A 26,399-nucleotide genomic window follows, 5' to 3' on the forward strand; every position below is an offset into this window, starting at 1 on the left:
TGCAATAGGCAGAAAAAACCATGACAGGTACACAGCGAGATATATCCCAGTTCCCCCCTCCCATATCTTTTTCTATTCTTCTTGAGTGCAGTGTGGGGAGATGGCTCAAGGGATTTGATACATACTGGTTCTGTGGAAAACACATCCCTAGTTTTGGGTATCTTCTTCTCCCAATCTGAAAGTCACAGCCTCAGAAATGTTCACTTTCTTCCCCCCACCCGTGACATGTTCATTTTCTCCCCCCACCCATGACTCCTCGGGTCAACTTTTTTCATGTGTTACTCAGAGTTTCTTTAAAACAGTGTTTCCACTGATACACCCCAATGTGATGAATGTTTTTCATGTATTATTAATGTATTCCTTTGTACCATGTTCTGAAAAAAAAAAGTTTTGATTTATTCTGCACCTTAAACCCGATGTGACAAAATTGAGAGAAGGCAGCGGGCTGGCTCTTTCTTTCTCCAAGATTTGAAAACTGAACTTAAAAGTCTGGAATTACACTCAGATGCCTTCCGCTCTTGGAACATTAACATTTTTTTTTATTACCTGAACTATTTCCCCTCTCTCCCTTGACTCCCACAGCAGGGACCCTCATATTATTTCCTGCAGTGTTCCACCCCTGCTTTCAGAGACCTGGATTTGAGGAGCTGCCCTACAGTTTATCAAAGCTTTTCCCTTGGTCATCAGAGAGAGTCTTGTCTGGTTTGGGCTCTATGAAATTGTCTGCTTCTACTTTTTTTTCCCCTTGCTTTTTCTTCGTTTTCTTTGTATTGAGTTATCTGTTCAGAGCTGAGTAATGTCACTAGAACTGCTGGGATGGAGATCTTCTTCTCTTGTGTCAAAGACACAGAACCTTTCTCTGCTCCACTGAGGGTTTATGATACAGATGTGTTTTTATAGCTACACAAACAAACTGGCTATGAGGAGAGTGTGGTGGCAATACCCTTGCAATTAACTGTATTTATCAGGCGTCTTTTGCCACCTCACCTGAAGCTCTGCCCACTAACTCATTCCCACTTGGACTAACGACTTCTAACATTCTAAGCCACTGAGCTACTGCCTGAAAGATGCTATCTTCAAAGAAATCCAACCACCCACAGAAATGGGTCCTACCTTCCTCAAACATGTGGCATTTCCTCCCCAATTACACATGTCTGTGGTGTAACATTTGCAATATTCATTCTAGTTGACAGGGTTAAGGTGTAATATTTGGTCAGCTGCCCAGGTTAATTAAAGGCAGCATTACCTATTGGAGATTTGAGAATGCCCTATTTCCATAGATGAATAAACTTTGGTGCAGCATTGCTATGTAGAGGAAAATTCTTTTAGATCATTTTGAGACTTTCTAACATTATTTCTTTTCTGTTGAGACCACTATAGCTAGACTCATGGTACTCTTTTGGGCAAGGGGCTGAAGTATATAGTACAAATGCAATTTTAACATACACATGATGATGTGATGTGGTTCTAAAGCAGGGGTAGGCAACCTACGGCACAGGTGCCGAAGGCGGCATGTGAGCTAATTTTCAGTAGCACTCACACTGCCCGGGTCCTAGTCACCGGTCCGGGGACGCTGCATTTTAACTTAATTTTAAATGAAGCTTCTTAAACATTTTAAAAACCTTATTTACTTTACATGCAACAATAGTTTAGTTATATATTATAGACTTATAGAAAGAGACCTAAAAACGTTAAAATGTATGACGGGCACGCGAAACCTTAAATGAGTGAATAAATGAAGACTCGGCACACCACTGCTGAAAGATTGCCTACCCCTGTTCTAAAGTAAATGTTTTGTTGGCACTTTGTGTGAAAAGCTGACAGATTCATCCCAAATATCTTACCTTCCTCCATATGGTCTGACCTCTTTAAGCTCATCTCCAAGGCCCCTACCCTGTTTGTGGTTAAGTTCCTCTTCGGGTATGTTTACACTGCAGTCTTCGCCCAAGTCTGTAGGATGTAATTGAGCATCCACACTGCACTGCAAACCTGAGTTTACAATTGCTGGACCTGGGTCTCACAGCTGTGCTAACATGCCCATGCTGCAGAATGCAGACCTTCTGACTCAGGTCTGTGGATGCACCTTAGTCCACACTGCAAACTCACAGGGCTTAGACCCCTGTTTCAGCAGGAGTAGGGCTCTGATTCACACACGCCCAGCAGAGTCTTCAGACCCCTGTCCTGCGAGCTTGCTGACTCAAGTCAGACTGATTTGTGTGTGGACAGAAGGCAGGCTTGGGCTAAAACCTGAGTCCGAGCCCAGGCTTAGTGTGCAACATAGGTGTACCCATTAAAACCCACTTCTACCATGCTGAATATAGTGAATCAAGCCGATTTGTATAGAAATTGCCAGTGGTTGTTCCTATTCATCTAACCTCTGTCTACTTGTCTAACTGTCCTTAGAGTGTGAACTTCACAGAACAGCTACCATCCTTTTTGAGCTGTTGTGAAGCATCAGCTCAAAGCAGACACTACTATAAAAATAACAATGACCTGCAGAAATTATTTGTGGCTTTGCCTTGCTGGGATAATGCAGTCATCCCACCTGGTGCCAATAGAAACCTTTACACAGGACTGTGCTGTGATGTTATGAATATATGTGTGTTTGAGCTGGTATCATATGGCACCTCATAGACCTTTCCCATGAATATTTGCTTGAATATACATTTGAATTTCCTTTGTTTGTGTTTGCATTAGAACTGGTTGGGAAAAAATTGAATTTTGAAAAATTTTTTGAACAGACAAATTTGTCATGAAAAATGTTTGATCTAGTTCACGCCATTTTGTGGATTCACTTTCTGTGAATCATTTAGTGAATAAGTTTACTGGCAGGAATTTTTGTGGAAATCATGATTTGTTTGTGAATTTTAGGAACTAGTCACACAGAATGAGTTTTGAACTCCAAAATGTAAGTGTTTGGATGGGAAACCCATTTTTCAGAGTAACAGTCATCATCAAATCAGGAGACAAAAATGAATACCATGTGATTTCATGACCAACCACAATTAACCCAGCTCAAATTTCAAATACTGTATGCTTGCAACAAACTGCTCACGAACAATCTACAGAACGTGAAGACATTAAGGTTCACATGTTTGCAAACAGAAACAGTGAGAAAATCCATTGAATAAATTGCACATTAAAATTTTTGCGCCACTTCTTTTGTGTGCCAGCATAACTCTGCCCATACTGTGCTAAAAATGTGTTTTAACTCATGTGTGATCTTAATTGTTGTATCTATATTTATGAGTTGCCATGATGTATCTGTAGTAATAGAATTATTAATGTCTCTTGCTTACAATGGAGCACTAAAACAATCAATGCATGAAACTCACCCGCCTGCAACAATAGCTGGTTCATTAGTAGTGACAAGGAACGTGAGGAACATTAAGGAATATGCATTTATCCTTAGCTGGTATTCAATATTCTGTACAAATCCAGCAACAGAAAGAGGAATGGAATTTGTGAACATTTGATAGGCAAAGACCTTGTTTGAAACAGAGCTATTGTAAAGCATAATTGGGAGGAGTAACCTTAAAGTAACTGGTACCATCACAATGCCCTTGGGAAGAAGGGTGCATTTCCAAAACACTTACTGGGGAGTTAGACTGCGGTTTACAAATAAGCCTGAGGGAGTTAGATGGCCAACGCTCAGTGAGCTGATAGGCTTGCTTGTGTTGAATAGAACCCCACTTTGTGTGATTTCAGTGGGCCTACTCACAGTAAGGGACTATGCAATGTGAGCAAAGGTGGCACAATCTTAGGTTCTGGTGAAAATCCCAACCCTAACTGGGCAACACCCATGTAATGTTGCAACTACAGTATACTCCCAATTATTCAAATAGCCTGGGGGAAAACACATTTTATCTAGATAATCAAGAGTTTAGATAAACAAGAGAGCGGGAACCACTCAGCAGTGGGGTGGCCTCCCCAGCGGTTGTTGGCTCGTCTTCCTTCTCGCAGTCCTGGTCAAGGATCTCTGCTCTATTATCTGAACTTCTATATTATCTAATTCCCTTCCTTGTCCTCCATGTATCTCATGCTGGGGACAAGGAAGGGATCTGGGTAATGCATAGGCTTGGATAATAGAGTTACAGATCAATGGGAGCATTCTGTAGATTTGTGAAACAGCCACATGGGTGGGCTAGATGCTGATTGGAGCACACACCTCCAAGATCTAGGAGGCCAGTTCTAGCACTCAAACTGCACCTGCATAATCAAGGTGAGGAAGGGTTCCATGATTTAGGGAGTTATAATAAGTAGATCTGGACAACACAGAATGTGTACCTTATTCAGCTTTTAAAACATCAGTCAACCAGCCTGGAAGTTCTGCTGGTCATCTGGAGAGAATCAATTGGAATATGATGAGGTAGTGACCGTTTAGGAAATTTTCCTAGTCTCTAGCATTGCCATTATGCTTGTGGCTCTCAGCTGTGTGTTCAGCACACTGAAGTTACATGCATAGTATTTTTCAAATTAAAGAGGTCTGTGTACGTTTGATGGACATGTCAAACTGAGGACCAGAGCTGAAGTTGAGATTAAGCTGTCCTGCTACCTTAAGTCAAGGATACTTTTTTCCATGACATGATTTTGTTTATTAGGTGAACCAACCCCCCCATACTCAGATAGTTTTAGGATTTCAAAGTCCCTTCATACAGGTTGTAGGAAATAACTTGCAAAACATGCAGGAATTTATACAGAGATCTTTAATAAATCAAAGAGACACTTACAACAAGGAGCATCACTCAGTCTAGATGATTAGTTCTTTACAGTCATTAGGATTGGAGACCAGAGTGTGTGTGGACTAGTCTCTGTATAGATGATTGATGGGATAGGAGAGATCAGAAGCGATATTGTAGACAACAGATGAGCAGAGAATATTAAAAACAGCAAAGGGGGAGGATGGAAGCCCTGCTGAAAGATTAAAGAATAGAAAGAAGTACAAATGAGCAAATCAATTCTTGTGTGAAGATTTCTAGGATGTTGTTTAATTCATATTGGTCTGTTCTATATTTGGTTTCCTCACAGTTTCTTTTTATTGATGTTTCTTTTAGCTGCCTCTCTGGGATCTGATTCTAAGATGCCTCCTTGAATGATCCTTTGAGGGGAAATGTTACAAAACGGGGGGCGCGAGCTTGCCAACGTTTTCTGACACAAGTCATCCTTGCTCACACAAGCAGTTGTACAGACTTCAATGAGATCATGTCCATGAGTGAGGACTACTTGGGTGAGTAAAGTTGAGCAGGACCAGGCAGTTGCGGGAGATGATTGTGTGTGTGTGTGTGTGTGTGAGAGAGAGAGAGAGAGAGAAAATATGCCCATAGAAAAGATTTTGCCCTCCTTTAACGATTTACCAGGTCTGTGGGGAATCTAGCATCTAATCACGTAGACAGAATGGCTGGAAAAACAAAGTGGGGGCAGATCTAAGAGGCGGTGTGGCTAGCATTTGCCCCTCCTGAAATAGAAACAAGGGGCCGGAGTTGCTAGCCAACTCTTCAGCTCCTGCTTCTCCCCCAGGCTGAAGCCCTCTCTCCCCAAAGATGTCCCCTTGTGCCCAGTCACAATCCTTTCTCCTCCCTCACTGCACTGTTTGCTGCCACCGTTGGGCCCAGCTAACTTAGCTGTGCAGCCAGCCGGGGGTGGGAAACTGTTTCTGCTCCTGCTTCCTCAGTGGGGGCACTATGGGCAGCCTGCAGGGGTGAATTAGAACTGTTCCCTCCCCTCCCCCATTTCCCTACTCAGCCTGAGGCATAAAGCAGCACCATCGGTGGGTGGGTGGGGAGGACAGCCGTGAGGAGAGTGAAAGGAGGGGTGAGGGGTAAATGAGTGCATGAGTGTTTGAGGGGGTGGGTTGGGGATGTCAGGAGGGTACATGAGTGTATTGGGTCTGGACATATACATAGCTCACAGAGAGCACACTGATGGGTATTAGTGTTGAGGGTGACACCATGATGGGGGAGAGGGGGTAGGAAGACAAAATTATGGCTATTACAGGGCAGAGGCACGGCTGGCTTCGTGCCCAAACTGTGCAGTCCCACACTTTAACATGTTCTGATTTCTTCTAAGTTTCACCCTGACTCTGCGTTTCTTGGGTTTGGTGTAGTAAAGTGGTCATGATAGGGTTAATAGAATATAATATAAAGAGACACAGTATAGTCTAGTGAGTAGGGCAATGGGCTGACGCTTGAGACACGTGTTCTGTTCTCCCTTTTACCTCTGACCTACTGCAACCTTGGCTGAGTCGACATCACCTCTTTCTGCCTCTACTTTTCCTCCCACTTCTTGTCTTTCTTGTCCATTTAGATTGCCTGCTTTTTGGCACAGGGACTGCCTCTCGCCAGATGTTTGTACAGGGCAGAGCACGATGATCTCACTTGGGGACTCTAAGTACTACTATAATACGGTCTTCGTTAAGTGTTTGTCTGCTGGGATTTTAAAGGACCTGGTTCTGATCTCACTTGTACCGGGATAGATCAGCGGTAACTCCATGCAAGTCAAGGTACTGGGCCAAGGAGTAACTAAGGGTTTTCCCTTGTGGACTCAGTATTGGTTTCTGTTCTTTCTCTCCCCTGCATTCAGCAGCTTTGCTTATTGTTTTTTATTGTTTTTTATTTTTATTCTTTTGCCTTGGCCTCTTCCTCCTCCTCTTTTGTCATCGTTGTAATTCCCTGCCCAGGCTTGTGGTGGAAAGGCAAATTTTGCACCTTTTTTTTTTTTAACCTAACCATCAAGCTTTTGCACAGCCACTTGTTCTCTAAAACAAGCAGGCCTACATTCACCGCTAGCGTCAGCTCACGTTCACACTGAGGCTGGAGAGGCAAGTTCTCCCTCTGCACTGATCGGGATCAATAGCTGCCTGTAAGTCCCCTGCTGGGGAATTTCTTGGTGTGAGGGAGTCTCCAGTAGGTGCAGAGCTCACTCCTCCTCGCAGCCGCTATGCAGAGAAGGGTCACAAGGGGTGTGTCCAGAGTTCAGTGTGCCCCAGCAATCCCCAATGGTGGGTGGTCCTTTGGGGACCATTATCATCAGGCTTTTGTTACAGTAGACACCAAGCTGCTCCACCCTGTACCTGAGGCCTGGCAGAGAAACCTGAGGCCTAAGTGGCTCCCTGATGGCCTACCCTCTCCGTTATGGCCTGCGTAGGATGGTCAGTCGCAGCAGAGAATCTGGACCTATTCAGATGGGTAGTTCTTCTGTATCTAACCCTATTGATCAACCATTGGCAGAACAGGCCTTAGCGTGGATTTCAAGGGTCAGGGGGGATGATCAGTGTCCACCTAACTTGGATTAGTCCATTAGTCCATGACATTCTGGCTCAGGTGGAAGCTTGGGCTCTCAAGCCCATCTGACCCCCTAGACTTCAGACCCTGCTAGCCTGAGCCAGAACATCCACACCGCTCTTTTTAGCGCTCTAACTTGAGTCCTGCTAGTGGTTTGCTTCCCACTGCAGTGTAGACATGCCCTGTGTATCTAACAAATCTTGCATTTCTATTGCCTGCAATCATTCCATTTTTGGCTGTGCTTTTGAGCTGACACACAGGAAGCAAAATCATCAGTGAGAATTTGCTACCGATGTGGATTATTAAACAAAATGTAACCACAACATTTTACATTTCAAACTGAGTGGTGTCTAGGCCTCGCGCCAGCTCTCTGCATCAAGATGAAGAAGTTCTTCCAGAAACTAAAAACTCCAAGATTTGGTATTAAAAGCCAATCCCTCATGCTCCCTCTCAGTTTTGAGCCTTCTGTATGGACTGTAATAATAGAGCTGCTGCTTTCCTTTTTTAGTCTGTGGTTTTTAAAGGTAGGTAAAGAAATCATGCCCATCTGCAGGACTTTTTAGGTGGTTATGTTGTTGAAGAAAAGTCATGCTGGTGATGGTGGAAAGTGCCAAAGTAATGGAAAGATTGGCACTGATCCTGGTAACTGCTATGCTTTTTTGGCAATCCCACTGTGCACCATAGGACGGCTTGTGGGCCTCATGGAAAGACCTCATGAGCGTCATTAGGCGTTGGATCTGGTCCCATGTGCATGAAGTTGCTCATCAGGACATTGTTTGTTTTTGAAAAGTCAAGTGTTACCGGAGTAGATTTTTTACTCTAGTAATTTTATTTCCTCATTTATTATCATGGTGATTTTTCTTTTTGGTGCTAATAATTAGATCTGTGCATGGGCCATGTACAATATGTTTAACATTGACTGGGGCTAATATATGTAAAGCTTGTCAAACTTGGCACAATATCCTTTAACGCTCATTTGTTTTCCCCGTTGGCATGAAGAATCACCATTGACCATGGAGGAGTTCTCTGTCACTCAGGATTCACTGGTATTGAGTAGGGCTGGTAGAAAATTTTCCACAGAAAAGGTTTTTTTAGGAAATGGCTAATTTTGACCCAAACAACCCCATAAAAATGAAAATAAAATAATGGGGTTATAACCAAAAACCGAAAATTGGTTTTTGGCAACCAAAATGAAAACATGTCAGCTGAAAACTCAAAAGTGAAAATGAAAATTTTGGGGGCGGGGAAGGAAAGGTTTTGTAGGGACCTGCCTCTAGTCTTGGCCTTGGTGTGGACCAGAATTTTTGCTGTACTGTTGCTCTCTGTCAACTCTCATGCAGTCCTGGGTAGCCTGACACCTCTCAAGGTCAACTTGGAAGCGGTTTCCTCCATTTTATTATTGAATCCTCCCACTTACTCAAAACCCAAATGTCAAGTCATTAATGTTTTTAAAAGAGCGAAGATCAGAGTCCACTACTCCAGTGGCATCAACAAAATAATGTAGCCCTGCATGTGCTATTTATCCTATGTTGGGATGTGCTTGTGCAGACCCTTGTGCCAACTTGCTTCAGTGGGACTCCAAAAAGGATCTGTGAGACCAAGACCTAACAAGACACACCCAAAGCCAGGTTGCTCACACACGCAAAGTAATCAAGCTGATGATCAGTGAGTGTCATGCCTGGTTCCAAATAAACAATCCTCAACTACAAGCAGGCTGTTAGTTTCTTTTTAAATGTATCTTCATATTAATTGTTCTAAAAACCTCAGCTCTTTAGATAAACTATCCCCAACTAAACATGGATGAGATTCATCCCCGTGCAAAAGGCCAGCATGAGGCTTATGTCCCACTGAAACCCTTCAGTAGCACATCAGCCTTGTGCTGATGCCTTGCACAGTGGTGAACTTTGCTGCATGTGACTTGATTGATCAATAAATGCAATATCAGAGCTTTGTGTGCAGTCTGACATACCCATCACATCTCCTCAACGTCATGTGATTTTTCTTTTAGACTGACAACATTTCCTCCCCAAATCTTCTAACTCCTGGGAGGCATTCAGCTATTACACTGCTGGGCCCTGTGTACGTGCCTACAATAGAGAAATAAATCACCTACTGCAGTATGGTTTCTTCTGTACTGGAGCCCATAGGCCAGTGGGCAGAACCACCAGCCATGGACAAAGTATAATGAAGATGAGTAACACTTTCACCAGCAGCAGTTTTATCTCCTTTCCTCGAGGCTTTCTGCTATTGTTTCATAAACAAAGGATTCCAAGCAAAGACAGTGTCACAAAAAGCAGTGGGTCCCAATTGCCAGAGCCCTTCCTAACTGGGGAAGGAGAAAGGACAACCCTTCCCTCCCCCAAGATAGGTACTGCCACAGCCATTTCCCCTCCACGTTTATATCCCAGTCCTGATCACCTATGTGTCATGGATGGGTCTAGGTCAGCCCCTCATGCATTAGGACTTTGGTCTTTCCACCTTCTTGCACATTTCCAAAAGGTCATTTGTGTGAGTAAACGGCTTTTGGGAGTAGTCTGATGATTTGCATGCACAAATGCTTGAGGTTTGCAGGTGCAAATGATTATGTTGGTAACGCTGCAATCGTAAATGTAGCAGGTGAGATGAGGCCTCAGAGCTACTGGACAGGATTTACCAGGTTTCAATGTGCTAATAGAAGGGCTTGAATATAGTAGACTTGCACACCATAGGGTGTGTGTGTGTGTGTGTGTGTGTGTGTGTGTGTGTGTGTGTGTGTGTGTGTGTGAAAACAAGTTTCAGAAACCCTGTATAGGAACACTATACCTTCCAGTCTATAGCACAGCAGAGCTCCATGTCTGTTCAATGCACTGGGATGAGCAAGGTGGATTGGAGGGGTTGGAAGAGTGATTCCATTCACAAAACTGAGCTGCTGGCTGAAAACCTTGCACCGGGGAAGAGCAGTGCAACATGTTTGATGCTCCTTGCTATGCCTTGTAGCAATGACCATGCCTGGTGGGTTGGGGGTGAAATTTTCATTTTTCAGCCCAATGAGTTTCCACACAGAGCTAAGCTTGGTTACCCAGGCCTCATTATTTTTACCCAGTCTAAACTTTCTCTTAAGGTTATTAAAGTTCCCTCATTTGTCAAAGTCATAGTCCATCTTCTCCCATTAGCAGACAATGCTACCAAGCTTCTCTTTCAGTAGAGCAAAATGTGACAGGTGGGCACCCTTGCCATGGATTCATTGACAAGTATAAAACTGGGTGGTGGAGTATTCACAGTGGGCAAAGTTGTCCCCTGGGCAAAGGGTCAGCAGAAGTTCTATAAATTAAGTTTTGTTATTGAAGACTCGTGCAAGATTTAGGTGCTGGCCTTCAGCACAGGAGTGAACTTCACCCAAGAGCATGAGCAGCTCATTGAAGTGTTAAACAGCATCCAGGATAATACGTTGAGATGACAATGTACCATATAACCTTTTCATGTAGCTTGTGCTATGCACAAGGGCACATCTAAATAAAATGCGTAGGAAGTAGCATCACCCAAATATGATCTACATTTTTGTTGATCAAAGAGGCTGTGGAGAAAAAAATAATTAAAAAGTAAAAGCCTTACGCAATGAGATTTAAAAGAAAACTTTGGAGGCTGACAAGATGCATCTGGCACAACTTCAAAGTACATATAATCAATGTTTGTCAATAGCAGTTTTGCATCCTTTAATTTATCTTTCATGGATATAAAGCATGATGTTATTAGGATCCAGTCCATACCTTAATTCTGTTTGAGATTTGATGAATCAGGGGTCTATTAAAATTCAGGGCAAATCAGCTTATTCAAGGACACATTAGCTAAAGCTGAGCATTATCTAATTCCTTTTATCTTGCTGTCTTCCTAACTAGTTAAAGAATCTTGAATTGTTCTCTTTAACTTCTGTGTGTGACCACCAACATACGAACACCTCTATTATGGTGGGTGGGTGTGTAAATTATATATAACACCAATATGAAATATACTCCATCTAAATCGTATATTACACACTCCAAAAATTCCTTGAACATACGGCTTGCAAAGTCAAGCCCTCAAAAGTTAAGAAATGCCACAATTAAAGTCGGGTGTGCAACCTTAATTCAGCCCTCTTGTGTGTTTGCATAATGATATAGTCTTTAATTACATGATCACATACTATTTTTTCCCACAGGATGGCTGCCTCATTCAATGCACAGGATGGACTATGCTCATTTAATGAGCAGTTTTTCAATATTTTCTTTACTCCTCATGGTCTCGTGTTTTATTTACTACCCATTATTCACATCCTGCTCTGAAGACGGAATTATTCATTTCATCGTGGGCTTCTATGACACTCATCACTACAATATCTGAGTCCTTCACAAACATACATGAAATGTATTAATAGGACTCCTTGAATGACCTTGAGCACGTCCCTTAATCTCTCTATACAATGATACTTCCCTTCCCCTACTCTTTTCTGTCTTTTTACTTAGGCCTGGGCTACACTGGAGCGGGGGAGAAAGGGGATCGATCTAAGTTACACAACTTCAGCTACGTGAATAATGTAGCTGAAGTCGATGTATTTATATCTACTCACCATGGTGTCTTCACTGCGGTGAGTCGACTGCTGCCGCTCCCCTGTCGACTCTGCCTGTGACTCTCGTGGCGGTGGAGTACAGGAGTCAACGGGAGAGCACTCAGGGGTCAATTTATCGCATCTAGACTAGACATGATAAACTGACCCCTGCTGGATCAATCGCTGCCTGCCGATCCGGCGGGTAGTATAGACATATCCTTAGACTCCAAGCATTTGGGGCCAGAGTCTTATGTGTCTTTACAATGCCTTGCACATTGGAACCCCTAATCTTGGTATGGTCTTCTAGGAGTTGCTAACAGTTGCCAATTCTTCTGCTGTTTTTATGAATCTCATGGCATTTGGTATTTTTCTTAAAGCTCCTGCACCTGGAGTCATGTTATTACATGAGATTCTCTGCTTTCATTTTAAAAAGAAGTAAATTCCTAGCTCTCCTGGTTGTGAGGGAAAGCTTGAAAACATAGCCCCTAAAGAGTCAAAACCCAGAAGCCAATAAAAAGAACCCAACATTTATTTTAAAAAATCTCATGATTTTTAATCCAAATCTCATGGGTTTTTTTGCTGTGGGATTGTCTCTGACTCATATCTTTGAATGTCTAGAGTTGACAATAATGTTGATAATAATACATACATACTACTTTTATTTATTACGCACTAGGTTGTTAAACTTTGTCATTTTGACATGTTCCCCAATGATCAAGACAAGAATGTACTGGAATGGATTCACCGGTAGCACGTATTTGATCAGGATAGTCTGTTGACCAAACATTAAACATTAAACAATATTTGAGGCATAGTTAATCATTTGCATTGCATGAACTTGAGCTCTATCCATTGTAGTTTGACTTTACAGAAAAAAACATAGTCAACAAATGCAAGATTATTTGTAGGAAAATTTAGTTTGTGAGGATGTTTAATGGAGCTGTGTCCCTTTGGGTTCTTCCTCTGATCCTGTTGCTGGGGAATGCACCTTTCTGTGTAAGTATCCTTCTAAGATAGTTACTGCTTGTGCAGTTCTTTGCAGAACCTTTACCTAGCAATTACAAAACTAAGCTCTACCTCAGAGCAGTGCTTAATTTGTAATGAAAGAGGTGCCGGGGCTGAGGCAATTTTTTTACATTCATAACTGATGCAGCAAACCCAGAGGTGCTGGGGCTACAAACTGCCAAGCCCACTGATTAAGTACTGTCTCAGAGATTGGAAGTACTGATTTAGCCTAGATTCAGATCCACTGGAATGTCGTGGGCCTAAAAGGTGGAAACCTGAGCATTATATAATAGACATTCCACCCCAGAGAGCTCCTCTGTGGAGAGGACCCCCAAACGGACAGAGAAGGAAAATCCAATGTGAAAATAGGTTGAAAGATAGAGCAGAGTAAAACAAGCAAAGGGCGAGTATAAAGAGGCAGATGGGGAACACAGAGCCTAGTGAAAAAATAAGTACTGTGGGCCAGATCCTCCGTTAGTATAAATCAATAGAGCGCTGTTAAGGATCTGCACTTACATCTGTAAAACACACAGTATTTATTTGACAGTGGTCAGGCAGCCGGTGTGCTGAAACCACTACCTATTATACTGACGAATATTGTCTCGTTGTTTCCTTGTACTGCCCTGCCTGTCTGGATCCATCTGTTGTCTTATACTTAAATTGTCAAATCTTTGATGTAGGGACTGTCTTTGTTCTCTGTTTGTACAGCACCTAGCACCATGAGGTCCATGACTGAGGCTGCTAGGCTCTACTGCTATGAAAATAATCAATGATGGTATTAACATCGTGCACCTTCTTCTACGCTCTTGAAGAATGTTCTTCTGTCCCTAATACATAGAACTGATTTCACTGTAGCTAGGAGAAAAACATATGTATTAATAAGTCTCCTGATCAACACACTTTCAAAGTCAGCTTTTTAAACTTTCCCTAGTTCCCAATTATCCTTGACAACTGGACCCAAATGATCTAGTTTTGACTCCTCCTGTATTATTTATTATCCATATAGTGCCAAGGTATACGTGGAGCTGTGCAATACGTGAACAGTGCCAGACATTTAATTGTACCTTGCTCAGAAGACCTGAGAGTCTCAAACCAAAACACACGCAGAATGTGGCATGTGGTTCTTAGAGCTAGAAAGCTTCATGGTTCAAATGGGTTTTCTAAAATATTTGGAGGAGACATTAAACGTTAAAGAGACGGGTTGCCTGGATGGGGTTGTGCGTGCCTGTGTGTGAAACAAAATGTTGGAGTTTGTTTAGCCTAATTCTGGTGAATGTTAGAGTGTTATTAAGTGTGAAGTTAGTACAGTGGCTCTGGACAGAGTGAAGCTTACAGCTCTGCTAATGTTTCCATACAAATACTAACACATCCCAGTCTTTGCTAAGTGGAGATGGCTTCCAAAAGAGGCTAAATTAAAAGGTACTATTTGGCCAATTTGTGTGAGGAGACAAGTACCGACAAAGCCAGTAGGGTGTTTCTTTTTCCACAGTCCCACAATGCAAGAAAGGGAAACAATATGTTTATAGCCAGTAAAAGGCAATAATTGTTACATCTTGTTAACCTGTGGAACAACCTGCCACTGGATTTATTGACGCAAAGATTTTTAACAAGTTTTTTTTTAACCATATAAGATGTTGGAGCTTTTGCTTACTTCTATTAAAGTCAATGGAAATATTCCCCCTAATGACAGTGAGAGAGTATTAGGCCCTTAATGAGTCAGAATCTGAACCAGAATTGCAGTTGCTGTGATAAAAATAAGGGCTCTCAGTCTTCATGTTTAATGGAGTGAAATAGGGCCCCTGAAGGAATTCATCTCTCTGTAGTACAGTATTGCAGTTAGGTCCATGTGTTTTTTCAAATGACCATTGATGCAGAAAGGATTAGATACTCACCTAAAAGGGTGAGTAGCGTGCTCGGGTTTGTTAATTTTGCAGACTTATTCAAAGAGGATGTTAAGCGTGTGATCTGTCTGCCAGATAACCAGAGATGCCAAACAGCAGCTCCGCCGCATCAAAAGACCCCCCCAAAATATTCACATCTCTGACTGTAGGGGGAAAAGGTTAACAGCAAAACATTCAACACAACTAGAGAACTCCAAACCCTAGTCTTATCAGAGCTAGAGAGAGATACTTTTCCAGATCTGTTCATCCCATCACTAAAGAAAAATAAAAGATTGGCTTGTAACCCAAGAGAAGTTAAAAATCACTTTTAAAAACATTCCCGTTCCTCCAAACATTTCAGCATGCAGATTTTCTTACAAAAGAGGTTGTTGTTTTTTTCACTTATTCTTTAATGAAGATTTCAGTTGATGAGATTTCATGTTTACTGAAATTCATTCTGAAATTCTAAATGTTGATGTGCTTAAATTCAGTCCTTTGGAAGAAAGAGAGAGATGTTTTTTTAATGGCTTATGGATCTTTTTGAACTGGCTGGTGACTACATGATCAGTGATTTTCACTACACAACAGAGTTTTATTTAAATAGTGTATTGTTAGGGCTATCCATCCACAGACAACAACGGATACCACACACTTGATCCAGTGATGCATTTGACAACTTACTGGCAGCATCAATGCTAGGGTACTTCAGCATCAGTTTCACAGATTTTGTGAGAACCCAATCAAATCAAAACAAGTCCAGAATGATGATGAGGCTTTAATTCACACCCATTGCAGAAGGTTGGATCCTGTACTAAATCATGTACAGATTTTCCTGACTAGTCCTAAATGCTAGATCAATTAATTAGCTTTGATGGTTTTAATCTGACTTTCCTGTAAATATCGCTGAGGAAAATGGAGTATATAGATATATATTACCCCCCGCCCTCCAAAATTTCATTAACGTTGCTAAAATGCAAAAGCAATTCTGCTGTCACCGAAAAGCAGCACGACACAATATTCAGCAGGCTAGTTTTTAATAAAACATGTTTTTATTAATAATTAATATAACAAGGTTTTTTTGGCTTAGCACTTGGCATGAATCCCAGCGGAAAAAAAAAAAAAGGCCCAGTTGCTGTGACGTGACCATGACATGACAAACGTTATAAGAGGACATTTTGGGCTTAATGATTTGTTCCAAAGAAGTTGCCCTGAAAGCAGTCTGTCAAAAAAAAAATAGACTTTACACTCTGCCAAACTCAGTGGAAAAATTAAATTAATGTTTCCTTCCTTGCCATCATCATCCTCTTCATTTTATTTTTTATTAGACTTGGGTTATAGGAGTTTTTATATGTAGCAGTATAATTATTAAAGGGTTATTGTTATAATATTGCAGAAGCCAAACAACATTTCATGCATTAGTTCCGTCTAGTCAGAGCTGAACAGAAAAGCACCAGGATTTCAGGATCAGGGTCTAAGGTGAAATTCTCCTGTCAGTTCAATGCAATATGATCGGAAAAGAAACCAGTTACAAAATGTGAAAATCTGGAGTAAATCCATCAAGGGTTGTGGAATTACAACATTGGTGAAACTGAGAGCAGAATCTGGCCATATTTAAACAACATAATTGAACTATATGCAAGTTTTGCTTCAGTGACTAGAGATCCTTTATGGTTTTTATTCAATTTATTTTGCTTAGAATTTCAGTAGGAATTCACTGGTTATCACATCACTATTCTGAGAACCTGGGCTTTGCTTTTTTGTTTTTTAATGACTGTCTCACTCAACTTCTTACCAAACATTTAGTAGCAGAGACATTCTCAGACTAAGGTCTGTTATCGTTAAGGATTTCTTACTTTTGCAAAATTAAAACAAAAGACTGTTATTGAAACACTGAGGTTGTAGAGTTAAGCACCTTTAGAGTTAAGACGTTGCTTCAGCAAAGTGTCCTTTCTCAGCAAAGTACCGAAGCTTGTGTTTCAAGTGCTTTGCCGATTTCAGCGTGGGTTTAAATACTTTGCTGAGTCAGGACTTCAGAAGTCAGTAAATATGAGAGCTATGTTTGTGCCCCGATTTCATGATGATGGGTGAATTTAGAAAAGTTCAGATAGGAAATTAAGGCCCTGATTTAACAAAGCACTTGCGCACATGGTAGGTGTTTATGGGACTTAAGTATGTGCTTAATGTTAAGCATGTGCCTAAGCGCTTTGCGGAACTGAAGCCTTAATGTTCAAACCTTTCCTCATAGGAATAGTCCCGCTGACTTCAACAGCCCTACTCACAGGAGTAAGGCTGACTCACATGAGTAATGGATGCAGAATCGAGCCCTTACCTCTGCCCATTGATGTGGACATTTCAGAATGTATGAAAACTAAAAAAGGCAGGGTTATAAAGGAGAATGTTTTGAACCCACCAGCATGGCCACTAGCTTAACCTACAGTATATTTGCTTGTGAAGCATGAATTATTAAAAGAGATGATTAAGATTTTTAAAATGCTCAGTGAAACCCACTGTTCAGAGTGTGTCATGCATCCCACTGCAGTGGCTGGGCCACAGGGGATATGAATCTCCTGTAGCTACCAGCTAAAGGAGCTATTTCCTCAGCTCAAGTGCTAGATGCTCATCACTGAGTGCTCAAAGTCCCAAAGTCAGGCTATATCTACACTACCGCAGTAAGTTGACCTAAGTTACGTGACTACAGCTACGTGAATAATGTAGCTGAAGTCGATGTAGCTTAGGTCGTCTCACTGCGGTGTCTACACCGTGCTGGGTCAATGGGAGACACTCTCCTGTCAACTTACTTTACTCCTCTCATTCCCAGTGGAGTACCGGGGTCGATTGGAGAGCGCTCTGCCGTCGATTTAGCGGATCTTCACTAGACCCGCTAAATCGAGCCCCAGTGCATCGATCGGCACAGCATCGAGCCCACGGACGTGTAGACAGCAACAGCTCATGATGCTGGCTGCTGCGTTTGTCAACAGAATGCATTGATTAAATAAATCAATGATGCTGGTCTATGCATATTCTCCCCATAGTTCTGTGGTATGCACATATGGGCAGCATGCTCTATTGCATCATAAAACAATTCCCTAAACAGAGGACTATGAGTAGTCACAGCAGCATTGATCATTGGTCCATCAAGGCCAATATCCTGCCACTGCAACACTGGCCTACGTTTGCCTGATGCTGCCGGAAAGCAAAAAGCCTTCACAATGCCCCTAGCTAATTGTGCAATGCTATAACATAGAGGGAAATATTCCTTTCTGACCCCCGAAGGCAATCAGCTTATGCCCTGAAGCAGGTGGGTTGATATCCCTTGTAACTAAAGGGACTTAATGGCTTTGCATAAGCTTTAAGTCTAACAGCATAACCTGCATTCTCAGCACTGACTGCAGAATGCTTGATGATACCCAGCACTTCTGGCAGGGTGATAGAATCTGCTTTTGCAGCCCCATTGAAACAGATTCTGCAGCCCCCTCTTTTGCTCCTGATTCCTGAAACAGAGCCTGTTTCCCGTGTAAACACAAATGCACACGCTCAACAGCTGAGCCGGTTTGAAAACACCCACACTTCCCCAGGAAGCTTCTTGTGGTGCAAGATTAACTTGTGGTGCAAAGATTGTCTTGAAATACAGTAGCCAGGAGCCCTTGGGTAAGCAGGAGAGGTGGTTACAACAGCATCTCCAATAGCCATGCTTTCGGCTCCCTTCTGGGCCCCAAGGGGTTCCCGTATCAGATGCTAAAAGGGGAAAGGGTTTCAACTTAACAGTTCCAAAAACAGAGACATTAAATAAATTCAGTTTCTGATATTCTGAAACCAGGCACATTCGGCGCTTGTCATCCGCTCTCCTAAAGCAAATAAAAAAAGATTGCAGCATAAATATCGCATTAGAATATGTTTGCTTGTCCTTTCTCCTCAAGACTCTAGGGCTTGTAATGGGATCAAGAGGCAGACAGTATGTGTATTCCTAACTTGGAAAAGGCAGAGGTTGCCGTATTGGGAAAGAGAAACCTAGAACCCACTAACCATGATGAAGTCCTTTTAAGTAGACCATTTCCCACTCTAAGGATAATGTGTATATGTTCCCTGTATGCTCCATGTGAGAACACACCCTGCTTCCATTATAATCCAGTTATAACATTGATGCAATGCCGTTGGGAGCTTGGGACTTTTCCAGCAAAGTTCCTGGAATGCTGCTGTTCAACGTGGTGGTACCCAAGAATTTGGATGCTTGTTAGACTGTCAGAACATCTGATTCTTTTCTGGTCTGTCAAAAGCCCAGACAAAAGATCCCTTTGAAAGCTGTCAGAGTGGACAAGAGATTCACAATGGACAGGCAGTTGTGGCTATGGTTATAGCTCTTTCAGACCTACTGTCAGTGATGGACAGAAATTGCTCAAGCGCTCTCCTGTGTTTTACAACCAGTCTCAATTCTGTATCTATTTGATTGTAATGGGAACGGCAATGTGTAATCTCCAGGTTTATGGTTAGGAAGGAATTTTCCTTGGCAGCGCCTGTGAGCAGGGAAGTTTAGGGGATATTCCGCTTCCTCGGAAGCATTAAGCAGTGCAGCCAGCTGGCTATATCCCACACGATCATTTCCAGCAGCTGCACTGGTCGTTCCCATCTTCTGCCTCTTTCTTTCAAAGACCTTTTGTGATGTTCTGCATAGCAAAGGGCAGCTATTTGAGAGTTCCCTGCCCTGCTACGTTTCGCTCTTTCCTCAACCTGTCTCTTTATGAGCGTTACCCGGGGTATTTCTGTGGATTTATTTTTATTTTTATGGCAAGGGTCCAAGGAGAAAATTCTGGCTCCATGTGACATGCCATGCAGAAATAGGCACAATTCTCACAGGGAGCTTTAGAGATGAGAGGCTGAAATATAGTCTCAAAAGCACTCAAGTGATTTAGGCTTCCAAGTCTTATGTCCAAAAGAAACTTAACCCACTGACTTCCATTCACAAGACTTTGGCTCCTAAATGTTTTTTTTGTAAATTTTACCCATTATCATGGTCGGGTAGACATTTTTCTCAAAACAAGAACCATAAGAGTTTTAAAAAGCAGTCTGCAGCTTTACTGTATACAGGTGGACAAACTAAAAAGTCAGTATTTATCTTACTGTGGTTGAGATTGGTTCACTGCAAGGTATAGGAAAATGTCACAACTTACTCCAATGAGTTAACTAGCTCAATTCATGTTTTGGTTTTGTTCATATATTCAAATGTTCATATATTTTAAGGCCAGAGGAGGCCAGTATGATAAGCTAGGCTGACCTCCTCCATAATGTAGGGCATAGAACCTCTCCCAGAAATTTCTTCATCAAGCTCATAAAGTCTGTTCGAGCTATAACATATCTTTTATTAAGACATCCAGTTTTGATGTAAAGACTGCAAGTGATGGTAATCCAGCCACATCCCCAGGTAAGATGTTCTAATGATTAATTGCCCCCAGTCTTCAAAATTTGCACCTTCTTTCTGGTCCGAATTTGTCTCGTTTCAGATCCAACCATTGGATCTTATTATGCCTTTTTCTGCTAAATAAAAGTGTAGTCTACGATCATAAATCTCTTCCCAATGTAGGTACTTGTAGACCATGATCAACTCACTTCTTAAACTTCTCTTAGATCACCTAATCAGACTGAGCTTCTTAAGTCTCTCAATATAAGGTATTTTTCTAGACCTCAATTCATTCTTGTAGCTGTGTTTTGAACCCTTTCAAATGTGTCAACATCATTTCAGAAATGTTGACACCAAACTGGACACAATCTTCCAGTAATGGTCTCACTAATACTGTATGCAAAGGTAATAGTACCTCCCTAACACTACTTGACATTCCCCTGCTTATACATTCAAGGACCATGTTCACCTTCTTAGCTACAGCTTTGCACTGGAAGCTCATGTTCAGCTGGTTATCCACCATGATTGCTAACTCTTTTTCACAGTAGGACCTACATTCTTTTATTTGTAGATGTCTGACCTTGCATTTGCCTGTGTTAAAAAGAGTGCTGTTCAAACGAGCCCAACTTATTACCAAGCGATCCAGGTTAGTCTGTATACCTGACCTATCCCCTTCATTATTTACCATTCCACCAATTTTTATGTTACCTGAAAATTTTACTTGCAATGATTTTATATTTTCTTCCACAGTGATTAAGATAATGAACAGCATTGGTCCGAGAACAGATCCCTGTGGGTCCCTTATAGAAACACTCCCACTGGATCACAATTCTCTGTTTACAGTTGCTGTTTAAGATCTATTACTGATCTAGTTTTTAATCCACTTACTATGGACTGCATTCACTTTATATAGATCTAATTTTTTATCAGAATGTCATGCAGAACGAAGTCAAATGCCTTACAGTAGTCTAAGTATATTACGTCAATGCAGTTACTTTTATCAACTAAACTTGTGATCTCATTAAAAAACAGCATCATGTTTGTTTGACAAAATCTGTTTTCCAAAAAAATCATGTTGATTGGCTTTAATTACACATCCATTTTTAATTCTTTACTGATTGCAGTCCATATCAGCCTTTCCATGATTTTGCCTGAGATCGATGCCTCTTGTTTCCCAGGTCATCCTATTTACTCTTTTTAAATATTTGTACAACATTGGCATTTTCCAGTCCTCTGGACCTTCGCTAGTGTTTCAAGATTTCTTAAAAATCAACATTATTGCTTCAGTTCCAGTTCCATTAATAATCTTGGGTGCAAGTTCTCACCCTACAACTTTAAAAATGTTTAACTTCAATAGTTGCTGTTTAACATCATCCCCAGTTGCTGATGAAATACAAAGCATTTCATTATCACTGTGAAATATTACATTGTTCTGCTTCTTTCCTAACACAGAACAGAAAGATTTGTGGAATATTTCTCTCTTTTCTGCACAATGTTACCATCCCTGTAAATTGGAACAAAAATCGGAGCTGTAATATTGCTAGGATTTTATTTGTTCCTGATAGATTTAAACAAGTCCTTATTTATTTGTACCATTGTGTTTCTTGCATCTGACTGAGGTTCAAAGGCTCTTTTCCAGCCATCACCTGAGGATATAGCCACTTTCAACCAGTCCTAGCGCCTAGTTTCTCAGTTCCCATGATGCTCCAAAGGAAGGACACCCATTTCTGAGCACGTGAGAGTGAACATTGGCAAATCAGTGAGTAAATTTGCTTCATGAAAAGGGACTTGCAACAAACAGCCAGATGCTTATTGGCAAGTCCTGCTTACAACTAAGGCCATATCCTGCAGTCTTTTGTCAGGAAAAATTGCCATGGGCTTAAATGGCTGCAAAAGGGCTGTAGGGTTTGGGCTTCAGTGCACAAGGTGCACAGTTCTGGCATTACAAGGTCCAGTCGGTTACATTTAACTAGCTGAATCCTTTTGCTGTCCATGAAGTTAGACCACAGATGATAAACACCTACAATGAAAAAATATAAAGTAGCAAACATTGGCAGCGTCTTCCTTTTGTGTTCTAGGTCTAATTAATGAGCTAATGTTTGTCAGTGCTTTGGAGAAATGAAGCATTGGATAATTGTTTATTCTTATACTTATTGTTATAAAGTCCAGTCTAAGTTTGGCCATTTTGCATTTCAGCCATTTTCCCAATGCACCGGTGACTCCAGGCTCAGCAAATTAACCAGATACATTTTATCTTAAATATTTTTGTAGGGCTTTTGTTTGTTATGAGACTGAAGAATTAAAATGAGGTGCCTCTGACTTCTAGCTTCATCTTTTGTCTCTCTCATGCCCTGATGCAAACAGGATTCACACGTTCAGCAATTTTTTTTTCTTTTGAGAACACGAAGTATCCGTGGCAAGCTGCAGAAATGATCGTGCTTGGTGAAAGAAAACGCAGAATCTATTATTTTTCAACTTCTTTTGTTTGAATCCTGCTTCTGACTTGTTTTTATGATACTTCCACTGAAGAACAAGTGCCCCCTCTGGTGGCCGCGTGAAATATAGCAACAATGCCCGGTGCAAGCATGTAAAACACAGAGAGGGCTCGGCCCTAGCCTTTGATACTCACTGTGCATTTCTGTGAATTTTGGAAACTTGGCTACCCTGCTGATTTCGCACAGCAACTCATGGTGCTAAAACAAGAGCAAGGGCTAGACCTTAGGGGCTGAGGAGGGTCCAAAGACGAGAGCTACAGAAAGTTTTGTACACGAAGCAAAACAGGCAAAATGTGGCTTTGTGCCATTAAGCAAGAGAATATTCCTTTAAGCCAGTACGGTTTGGTGAGTTCTCAAATGTAATGACTGAAACTCAAAAGGTTTGGGTTGGGGAAGCATTTCAAAGCTGAGAGGCCAGTTCTCTCCTTTGTTGTGCTAAGGTGGCTGGGTCATTAAAGGTAGCACTGAGGGAGGGGGAAACGTAACACAAGCTCCTGATGGGAAGAGTAATGGTTAACGCACCGGCCTGGTCTGGTATGTAAACGTTTTACCCGCCTAGCTATGCTGAGAAAAGCACGACCCTCACCCACATAGCCCTGGTGGCAAAGCTCTCACATAAATGGAGTTATATAGAGATGCAGCTGGCGGAACTGCTACAAGCTATATTGGCAAAATAACGCCTTGCCAGAGCGAACTCGATGCCCACTAGGAGGGTTTGCCAGAATAGCTACACTGGTATATTTATACTGGCAAAACCCTCTCTAGTGTAGAGAAAGCCTTAGACATGGACTATACCTCCATTTATGGAAAAGCCCTGTCGAAATCCATATGGCTCTCCAGAAATGAATTCCTTAGCACCAGGCGTAATGTCTGTACAGTATTGCAGCAGCACCTAGAGGCTTTAGTCCAGGAGCGAGGCTTAAAGTTAAGCATCTGCTTCAATTCTTTGCTGAATCAGACAAGGCGCCCCGCAAACAGTGATGTGCAGTCCCAGCTGGACAGATAATGCAGTGAATGATGGAAACCGACAAGGTGGGGAATTTGGGTTAAGTGCAGAGAGACAGCTCTAAAGGATGGGAAGGATTCTTACTTTTGAGGGAAGGGGACTGTAAATGTAGCTTTGCTTTGTACCATTCTTTGCTTGTTTCTTTTTGTTTAGTGTATTTAGCCAACCAGGATTAAGTTCCGTTTCAGGGTTTTGATTTAGACTCATCTCTAATGTGTAGCCCAATACCCAGTTTTGAACATTGTCTTAAAGGGTGAGGTCAGATGCATTTTGCTTGTACAATTGCCTCTGATCTGGGCTCTGGCAAGGGACTTGGGGAAACCTTTACCTGCACTGATTAATATATACCTAGTATATTGCATTTATGACCCTATAATTGTCATCACCCCAGTCATTGACCTGAAAAAAATTGCATGAATGTGCTTCATCCTAGTTGCAAATGATTTGGTTAGATACTTGGATGGTTCATTTAATTGCAGCTGTATGGAGGCTCTGCTGAGAGGTCTGGAGAACTCTGCTCTGTTAAGGTTCCCGTTGTAGTCAATGGAATGGGTGGATCTGGAGCTGCTGTTCTTCCTGGTTTAAACACAAGAGGGATACAAACACACCCACAGCAAACTAGTTTACATATTCAAGTTTGTATTCGCAGAAAGTTGTTTTCTGCATTATTTAACCAGTTAATTGTCTATCAAGCATAGATAATGAACCATGTAAATAATGCAAAAAAGCAAAACCGAAACTCTCCAAATCATTCTGGGAATACTAGTTTGAATACATAAATGAGGTTGCTTTGGGCGTATTTGTACCCCTCCTGTACTGTGAAATAGGGAGAGCTACCTTCTCTGTACTATTCAGTATTCTGTATACTCGCATCCCATCCACAAAATCATGTATATAATGTAACTGTATGAGGGGATTGGACTAGATGATCTCCTGAGGTCCCTTCCAACCCTGAGATTCTATGATCTAAGAGGTGCCAGGTTGAAGCCTATTTAGTGTCTCATTGCTAGGGATGTTCGTGCCAGTTTGGATTCAATAAAACCCTCTTCAGCCAAACCTTCTCTTAAAACTCAAACACTTCCAAAGGTTTGCTTAGCTTTCTTCCTCCATTATTTGTCCTTGTTGCACATTCAGATGCTGCCTGGGATCCAAGGAGGAAGGAACAGAACTCTGCAGGAGACGTTGAACATGTAGAATTTCCACACAGGCATTTCTGGAAAGCCCATGCAAACTCCTGTCATTGTTGTGAGCCTTCCAGCTCAGATTTTCAGGTCCTGCTGATTCAAATTTTCTTTAACTTCACCCATTGATCAACAGGCATCTTTGCATTGACTTCAGAGGTTACTGAATCAATACTCAGGCAAACATCAGAACCAGCTATAATTCTAAGAAGCAATGTGTAGTTAAACAAACAATGCAGTCACTTAACAGGGGAACAGGCAGTTTGAATAATTCAGACACAATTTTCTGAAGTATGCAGGACAAGAGTGGGTGGAACTTTTTGGCCAAAAGCCTTCCCTCCCACCGACCCCCCCAAAAAAAACCCCAAAAAAACCCCACAGATTTGGGTTGACTGAAACATTTCCGAAATTTGTGTTGAATTTGCCAAATTGTTTTGATTGAAACCAAAACCAAAAAATTCAGCACAGTTTGTTTTGAAATTTTCCTTTACTATTATTTGTTTAAAAAACTAGCCAGTTAAAAATGCTCAAAATAGAAATGAAGCGTTTCATTTCACCCCAAATAAATTTTTTCCTGACTTTTGGATGAGCTGAAAATTTCAAAAATTTCATTTTTGGTTTGACCAAAACAACTGTGTGTATATGTATAGTGATTTGTTGTACATTTAATTATTTTAAGGAATTACCAGCAAACCAAAAAATCTCATGTTCGCTCCAAGCTCTACTCAAGATCCATAATATCAGCTGGACTTTCACGGCTCAATTCCTATTTAGGCACTTCAATAAAGTGTGTGAGTTTTCAAAAGTGTTTTTGAGAACATAGGAGCTAATGGGTCCTGAGTGCTTTTGAAAATGCAGCAGCTTCATTCATTAGAATTCTTGGGAAACTGAAACTGCAAATACATTCAAACTAGACTCCTGTTGTGTTTTGGATTCAAAAACTTACCAGTCCACCATTCTTTGTCTTCTATGCAGCTTTCCAGCCTCTTCTCTTCACTAGTTGACTTGCAGACAGGTAAGTGGTTCTGATTTCTTTCATAAAATGGTCTCTGTATATTATTTTCATGATTGTGTACTTGATTCAGCAAGATACTTAGCACATATCTGAATTCAGGTCCTACCTACTGCAATGAGACTACTCATGTGGGTCTGTATTATTTCAATTGCACACAATGCAAGTGTAATTTCTGTTGCTAGAGTTCTCAGAACACAAATTTAATTGTCATTTTATGTGAGCATTTGAGGTTATAATTTGGCTTCTCTGAGCATTTGGCCATATAATTGCATAGGTCTCGGGTCAAATCATGCCCTGATTTACTCCCTGTACCATCCGATTCATTGGGATTGTGTAAGGTGTAAATCAGATTGTAGCCTATATGATCAAACTGATATTTTCCACTTCTAACTTCCATGTTTTATTCATGATAACAGGGTCCTGCCCTAAAAAGTTTGATACAAGCTTAACATTTTAATTTATAAAACAAAAAGTCACTCATCATAATGTTCTCAAAATCCCACAAATAATAACCATCACTTTAGTTTAATGGCATCACTGCTTGAGAAAATCAGGATATACAGCCTGAGAGCTACTTATATGGC

General features: G+C 41.4%; 1 protein-coding gene across 10 annotated transcripts in view; it reads left to right on the forward strand.

The window, feature by feature from the left end:
* The first annotated feature begins 5,068 nt into the window (after positions 1-5,068).
* The window catches only part of HABP2 (hyaluronan binding protein 2), a 54,983-nt gene continuing 33,652 nt past the window's right edge, over positions 5,069-26,399 (forward strand). For 9 of the 10 annotated variants that reach the window (XM_039546471.1, XM_039546478.1, XM_039546476.1 and 6 more), the window contains exons 1-2: positions 12,719-12,837; positions 25,776-25,815. In XM_039546471.1, coding sequence (XP_039402405.1) covers positions 12,769-12,837; positions 25,776-25,815 — 109 coding nt within the window. In that variant the 5' untranslated portion in view covers positions 12,719-12,768. Of the gene's footprint in view, positions 5,228-12,718; positions 12,838-25,775; positions 25,816-26,399 lie in introns of those variants that run through there. The other variant, XM_039546482.1, reaches the window with a different exon arrangement.

Source organism: Mauremys reevesii, linkage group 7 (genome assembly GCF_016161935.1).
Source record: "Mauremys reevesii isolate NIE-2019 linkage group 7, ASM1616193v1, whole genome shotgun sequence".
In the NCBI taxonomy this organism is placed as follows: Eukaryota; Metazoa; Chordata; order Testudines; family Geoemydidae; genus Mauremys; species Mauremys reevesii.